We start from the raw sequence: 7,722 nt of genomic DNA, 5'->3' as shown, positions 1-7,722 counted from the left end.
CGAGCGAGTGATAATACTTGACAGCGGTAACCGACGAGTTAAAATATACAATAAACAGGATAAAAGCAAAATATTGGAATTCGGTTCTTTAGGACAAAGGAAAGGACAATTCAGACAACCCGAAGTCCTAGCTGTTGACCCTTTAGGTTTCATTCTGGTTGGAGATTCTGGTAATTGTAGAGTACAAGTATTCAAACCCAACGGTCAATTGGTCCGGGTTTTCGGCAGATTGGGAACCGAAGCTGGTAAATTTGGATGGATATCAGGTATCCATGTTACTAAACAACTGGATATAATCGTCAGTGATACTAAAAATCATAGCGTAAATTTCTTTTAAATAAAACGACAATGTAACGTTATTTTTATTAAATAAAATGTTATTCGAAAACAAAACACATCACTGGTTTTATTGAGTGCAAATGTTGATGAAAATATATATTTTTTTAATTTCACATATATCACAAAAACATACTTAACGTAATATTTAATAATGTTTGCATAATTAAAAGTGATATTACACAATGTGTTTTAAAATAATGATGGTTGTTAAATGTAAAAAAATGGATTATCGAATAGAATGGAAATTAGAAATTATGTCACTGGCTAACAATTTCATTGTCTATGATTTTTTACGACAAGAAATTAATAAAGACATCTTTTTAATGTCTATAATTGTGAATTTTAAATAATTATGTAGACAGGTTTGTTATAACTTCTCATTTCCACTAAATTCTATAATCTTTAATTTATTTTAATTTTATAGCAAAATTAAACACTTTATTCTCTTGCTTAGTCTATGGAATTTAATTGAGGTTATAAAAATCTAAAAGCTTTTGTATAAAATATTTAGTTATTTTAATTCATAAGATTCATAACAGACCCGTTTTAGCTATTTTTTTTAGTAAAGCTGTTCCTAAAACTTATATCTATGTGATGGAGTATTATATAGGCCTAAAGCTATAGAAATAAAAAAAGTTACATTGATACAAAGAACGACTTAGATTTCATAAACGAAAACATAGATTATACCATGTTTTAAAATACGAAATATTTTAACATTGAAGAAAACTGAGTTATCTCTAAAAAAAGGCATGTATTATATAAAAAAATAAAATATATTTAATGCCAGTTATATTATCCAATAAAGTGCTACTACCAAATATACAGAAAATCATGTATAATACAAAAAAACTAATTTAAACTACAAATGTGATGTAATTGACTATATCCATAACATGCATTGAAGCAAGAAAAATATTTCGTTTTTATTTTAATAAAACTATACCGGCCATTTCAATCTACAGTAAAAATGCCAATAATGTAAATGATTAAAAAAATCATATAACGCGAAAAACTCATAAAAGTATGTTAATGGATACAATTATGACTAAATGAGAAAAAAAAATCTTTCTGATAAGTTATCTTATATCTCTGAATTTCTGAATGTAATTAAAACATAATTATCTCGAATTAAATAAGACGAGAAATTAAAATTACAACCATCTACATTTGTGGCTCTGCTATTTATAATTGTGTGACTTGACAAAAAAAAATCTGAATCAAATTCATTGAAATTTTTCTTACTATTTGAAGTTTTGTTATTTTATTATATGGCTTAAATCAGTCTCGAATGGATAGTTTTAACAAAATATTTACAATTATTTACAAAAATGAAATTTAAACAAAAATTGTGATGAACAAAAAAAATTGAAATAAGCCAAAAAATAATATAACTATTTTTACAATACTTTTTAATTTAAAATTTCTTTAATATTTATAACTTGTAATACTTTCAAATTATTTTCTAAATTGCTTTTTTAAAAGGCAACAAGGATGTCCAAAGTTATTTTTATAACATTGAGTAACCAAATATACATATAATCTAATCTACTGTTAAACATTATTCTCAAAATTACAGAATTATTTCACTACTGTTATGTTTACCAGAAAAAGCGATTTGATTTTTTTACTGTCTATTTTTTGTAGTCGCGGAAATCCTTGGTGTTCCACTTAAAACTTCGACTCTTATAAATAAACAATCTGGTAGGAGTGACATAAAAAAAACAATGAGATAATAATAAAAAGCAATTAGCCTTGTACCACTGACAGACCTTTTTGACACAAACACTATCCGCGTCATATTTGTTAATGACCCGTGTCGTCGTGTCAATGAATACAAAATCTTCAATCATATAGTTTTAGGGTGGGACACCACTAGATTCCGCAACTGTACCTCAAACATTTGTCAAGATAAATGCTTAGTTTAACCCCTTGCTGACTTTTTACATTTATTTTTTATAATGGCAAGACAACTTAATATCAAAGCTTCGTAGCATTTTTCTAAATACATTCATTTTTAATTTAAAAAAAAATCACATCTGACAATGAGATTCAAAATAAAGTGCGGAGATAATTTAAAGACCCAAAGGTGATAAACATTCTGAAAGTTCCATAACATTCACTATTTTGTATATTTGACTACTTCTATTATTTCCACTCAAAAACACTTCTAAATATTTTCATACTCATCAAACATTTAATAATGTGCAAAAAATGAAATTGATATCACTGTGTATTTGTGTCATTCAACAAGAATGTCACTTCTAACTTTACTATGTTCACCTAACTAAATAAAAAACTAAATGATAAAGCTTGACTTGTGACCGTTGTTACTATACATAGCCGAGGAAAAATCACTTATTTGTGTTGATTTTATCAATAATAAATACCAAGTACTATGATGAACGACAAGGTTGACACCTGCTGATAGAATGGCTTTCACCGAGAACTACCGAGTCTTGATCTGGATGTGGACCTTCACTCTTATCATGTTGTCTCTGAAAAAAAAAGTTGTCTATGGGTTAAAAATTCAATAAAATCGACTACAGCAACATGTTTTACAAGTTTTATGTTGATTTGTAAAAATTTTAGTATTACCGGAGTGTTTTAACACTTGACTTGTACACTACAGGTCTTGAATTCAAATCCCCATATCAGATCTTTCCATATGCTACATACGTACATAATTTACCCAACATTCTTAGTCTAGGAAAATATTGTGATGTAACCCGCACATATTAGCGAAGAAATTTAAAGATATATGTGAAGTCATCCCACTGTGTTCCAGTGTGGACTATTGCCTAGTCTCCCCTAACTTAGGTTAGGCTTCAAGACCCATACTGACATATACTGAGCTGGTGATGTTGATGATAGTAACGCTAAATATGTTCAGTAGTATCTTTACTTACTTTTCTAGGTTTTGAATAGTATTCATGTAATAAGTGTTAAAGTAAAAATAATAAAATATTGGGTAAAACATAGATAATGCATGTTATGAATAATAATAAAGATAAAGTATCAGTTATTAACATTAACAACTAAAATTTATTATTATGAGTCATGACACTGACGCATGTGACTGCCAGATTGGGAACAAATGTAAAGGGTAATATTACATTAATTAAAGCAAACAAAATTCAACATAATATTTCAGGTCATAATGAGTACATACACTTATAATTTACTAAATGGATTTTGATAAAAATTGTCACATTCTGAGGATGTAATTAAAAAATTGGTACTTTAATAGATGGATGGATATTTGTTAGAAGGTTTATCTGCAACAATTCAACAGGCCGCAAATTTGGCACAGATGTAGGTTACTTCTATTTTTTCATAATTCCACATGAAGTTGCAAGCTAAAACTAATTTCATGATACTTAAAAAAATACCTTTAACTCCGTAGCCAAGCTACGAAATGTATCTTCAACATTAGTATTGTCTTTAGCAGAGGTTTCCATTACAAACATAATCTCCGGTACATAGCGACAGAAGGATTTAGGTTCATCTGCTTCCACTTCACGCTGGTCTGTTAAATCACATTTATTGCCAATCAGGGAGACAATAACATTAGATGAGGTATACCTTCTCACTTCTTCAATCCATTTTTGTAATGACAAAAAAGTGGACCTCTTTGTTATGTCATACACTGAAAAAATAATGTATTATGTTAAAAATTTTTATGTAACAATCTGAAGATGTAGAACATTTAATTATAAAACCAAATATTTTACTTGTATGAATCAATTTTAAAATGTGAACATTTTATTTTTAGTCTATTTAGCTAGGAATTTAAACGATAATTGCTTTTGATAACTGCGTAATGACCACAGTAGAGCGTATGTATATGCTAACATAAGAGTGTACCTTAAGAGTGCCCCAGTAAATGTACATATTAGAGAAATATTCAACTTAAAATACCTATAATTACTCCGTTTGCTGAGCGATAGTAACTTTGCGTAATTGTCCGGAAACGCTCTTGTCCCGCCGTATCCCATATTTGAAGCTGTTAACAAATTTTACATTTAATTGTAATACTCCGGATATTCTAAGCAATATAAACGACTAGTCCACACAAACCTTGACCCTCTTTCCGTCGACAATTAAAGTTTTCATAGAAAAGTCTACGCCTATTGTATTTCCGTGCCTTTCAATAAAATTTCCGGATTTCAATCGTTGCACAATACATGTTTTTCCTGTACCACAATCACCGATGAGCACAATTTTGAATAAGTAATCAAATTGTTCGTCTGGAACACTCATTAATGTATTTGGATTTCGGTTACTCATGACTGTAATTTGATTATTTTTTCAAATAGTTCTGTTTACGTTGTTAGCCTGACAACCATTTTTGATTTTTGACACAATATTTTCTTCAGTGAAAACGCTTATAACCCGAGAAAGCTTACAGCCATCAAAATTTTTTTTATTTTAATATTATATATTAATAACATTTAGTGAATATCCCAAATAACTGATTCCAAGCTTTTAAAATAGGATAATTATAGCTACTATGGAATACTTCATTTTTAATTTTAATTGAACGAAACCAACATCGAAACACCAGAGATAATAGAAGAAAAAGTAATATTGTCTATCACTTTCAGTTTGACAAAGACAGATGACAGTTCGTCAATTGACAGTTGATTATTGTTAATAAAAATTGTTATCTTTTTAATTCAAAACTGTTTAAGTTTTCCTTTAAATCAATAACAACAAATATACTGCAACATTTCAAAGTATTAACAATGAATATATTATCTTTTCTTCTTTCCTTCAAATTGTTGATATATTTTAGTTATGCAGTTGAGGTAATACAAAAGTTAAATGAATTCTCTTCTTAGAATCTCTAGTGTTAAATGATAATGATTTATTTCAGATACCCGAAGGATTTCAAAAATCAAATCATACCAATAACTGGGCAGTACTGGTGGATACATCTCGTTTTTGGTTTAATTACCGGCATGTAGCGAATGTTTTATCTATTTATCGCAGCGTGAAACGTCTCGGAATACCGGACAGTCAGATTATTTTAATGATATCTGATGATATGGCTTGTAATCCTCGCAATCCGCGTCCAGCGACAATCTTCAACAATGCTCATGGCCAGATCAGTGTGTACGGAGATGATGTGGAGGTCGACTATCGAGGTTATGAAGTAAGTATATATTTACTACCGAAAGATTTAGTTCCAAATTTAAATTGTAACCAGTGATTTCCAGAAATGATACATTGTATTTGTAATACAGATACAAGATGCAAATAAGTATTTTAAATTCAATTACTTTGTCTAAGGTATTTTGTACATCTTAGTACTCACTTAACCTTTTAGTTCTATTTGATTCTGCACCACTCTGAGTTGTAAATTTTACTTTAGTGTAAAGTTAATATAGGAAAACGATGATAAGCTCCCTTAGTGACGAATTAACTATTTTGAATCTATTTACACTTCTCACATGTCTATGTCATGTTTTTACGCTATTTTGCTTCAGGTTACTGTGGAAAATTTTATTAGATTGCTTACGGGTAGAGTTCAGCATGACACACCTCGATCAAAGAGGTTACTCACTGATGAAGGCAGTAATATACTTATTTATTTAACTGGGCATGGAGGTGATGGATTCCTAAAATTCCAAGACTCTGAAGAAGTCACCAGTCAAGAGCTGGCTGATGCATTAGAACAAATGTATCAGAAGAAAAGGTGAGTTTTGTGCTAAGTAATATGTTTTAATCATTTTATATGACTGTCAACTCTGTCCGTGTATAATTAAAAAAATGGTTAGCCTATTAGTTCTTCCAGATTATCCTCTACAACTGTACCAAATTTCATTGACATTCATCCATTTAGACTACAAACATCCATCCATCTAAACTTTTGTATTTATAATGTTAGTATGATGATTCATTTTAGTTGTTTAGCTTTATAATGTGCTTTTAAAATTAAAGTTAGCTATACTTTGTCTAAATAAGGATGATTAGTTTGACAATTTAGTAGGTATAAATTGTGTAAAATCTGGTGTCAATCTTTCCATTGCATTTTTTCTGATAAGAAAATACTTATCTGCAAGAGAAACTAAGTCTTTTAATCCGATAGAAGAAAACTGGATATTGGACATGTTAATTACAATCAAGTAATAGAGTTATGTTTAATTTTACAGATATAATGAAATATTCTTCATAATAGATACATGTCAGGCATCGTCAATGTATGAAAAGTTTTATTCACCTAATATTCTGGCTACAGCTAGCAGTTTAGTGGGAGAAGATTCTTTATCTGTAAGTATACAAAAAATGCTGGTGACGGAACTATAGTCCTATTTCCTGTTTACCCTTTTTATGATAAGAAAAGGATGGAAATTATATGTGGATTTGACACTGGAGGAGAAGCATGGGAAGGGAAAATATCCGCTTTATGTGCATTTCCTCCTCTGTCAAATTAGGGTAGGCAATGCATCCGCTATTGCAAATGTTTATGGGCAGCGGTTACTTCGCCAGCTTGGCGGATTCATTTGGCCACTAGCTCTTTTGCCACCTTATGATAAAAGAAAAAAAATTATTATTTACCACAAAAAAATGTAATTTTTTAAATATTTATTATGTATTTCCGCAGCATCATGTGGACTATTTAATTGGCGTGTACATAATAGACAGATATACATATTTTGTACTGGAGTTTCTGGAAAATGTACATCCCAATAGTAAGAATACTATGTCGGAATTTGTAAGTATGAATTGTCTTTTTTTATTATCTAACTATCAAAGAGATTTTTGCTCATATGTTCCATTTCTTGTAAAATGTCTTGTTTTATAGTGTATTTTAAAAAAAATTACAGTTTATTTGATTATATTGATTTTTTAAATCTTTGAAATTACAGCCATTTTTTTTATTTTATAAACCAAAAAAAAAAAATTAAAAAACGTTTTGTAAAATTTTACAGTTAGCAGTTTGTCCGCGAAGTGCTTGCCTGTCGACGGTTGGGGTCAGAAAAGATCTATTTAACCGAGACCCAAGCAAAGTGCCGATAACAGATTTCTTTGGGTCAGTGAGACCTGTTGTTATCACAAGAAATCCAATAGAAATATTGGAAATACCAAAAAGAAAGAAACAAGTCACAATAGAGTAAGTAATTTTTTTGTTTAAGAGTTTTTTTTTAGCTTTCGTAATACCTTGAAATAGTTTTAAGTTTCATATTTTGTCATTTTTTAGAAGATAAAATAACAGTTTTTTATTTTTTTTCATCCTTTACTAATTTTTTTTTGTTTTTTTCAGAAACAAAACCAAAGTAGTGGAGAAAATGAGCTACCTACCTCAGTTTCCAGTTCATTTAGTTCAAACCACATAATGTTTAAAGTATAAATAAATTACAATTTATTAACATTTTG

General features: G+C 29.4%; 3 protein-coding genes across 3 annotated transcripts in view; 2 read left to right on the top strand and 1 right to left on the bottom strand.

Annotated features, from left to right (window-relative positions):
- The window catches only part of LOC106102103 (RING finger protein nhl-1-like), a 7,624-nt gene extending 7,227 nt beyond the window's left edge, over window positions 1–397 (top strand). The window contains exon 12 of the mRNA XM_013281512.1: window positions 5–397. Within this exon, the coding sequence (XP_013136966.1) occupies window positions 5–337 (333 nt within the window). The 3' untranslated portion in view covers window positions 338–397. The remainder of the gene's footprint in view (window positions 1–4) is intronic.
- Window positions 398–1,815: 1,418 nt separating this feature from the next.
- Window positions 1,816–4,711, bottom strand: LOC106102389 (ras-related protein Rab-43). Its single transcript, XM_013281847.1, has 4 exons — window positions 4,420–4,711; window positions 4,261–4,345; window positions 3,732–3,988; window positions 1,816–2,837 (listed from the first exon to the last, which is right to left on the bottom strand). Exons 1-4 carry the CDS (start codon window positions 4,627–4,629, stop codon window positions 2,736–2,738), a joined length of 654 nt encoding a protein of 217 aa, XP_013137301.1. The 5' UTR covers window positions 4,630–4,711; the 3' UTR covers window positions 1,816–2,735.
- Window positions 4,712–4,978: 267 nt separating this feature from the next.
- Window positions 4,979–7,715, top strand: LOC106102386 (putative GPI-anchor transamidase). Its single transcript, XM_013281842.1, has 7 exons — window positions 4,979–5,150; window positions 5,219–5,497; window positions 5,832–6,040; window positions 6,498–6,615; window positions 6,950–7,060; window positions 7,278–7,459; window positions 7,610–7,715. Exons 1-7 carry the CDS (start codon window positions 5,088–5,090, stop codon window positions 7,680–7,682), a joined length of 1,035 nt encoding a protein of 344 aa, XP_013137296.1. The 5' UTR covers window positions 4,979–5,087; the 3' UTR covers window positions 7,683–7,715.
- Window positions 7,716–7,722: the final 7 nt, after the last annotated feature.

Source organism: Papilio polytes, unplaced genomic scaffold (genome assembly GCF_000836215.1).
Source record: "Papilio polytes unplaced genomic scaffold, Ppol_1.0 DF823923.1, whole genome shotgun sequence".
Taxonomy (NCBI): Eukaryota; Metazoa; Arthropoda; class Insecta; order Lepidoptera; family Papilionidae; genus Papilio; species Papilio polytes.
Note: the sequence above shows the minus strand (reverse complement) of the source record. Positions and strands in the feature narration are given on the sequence as shown.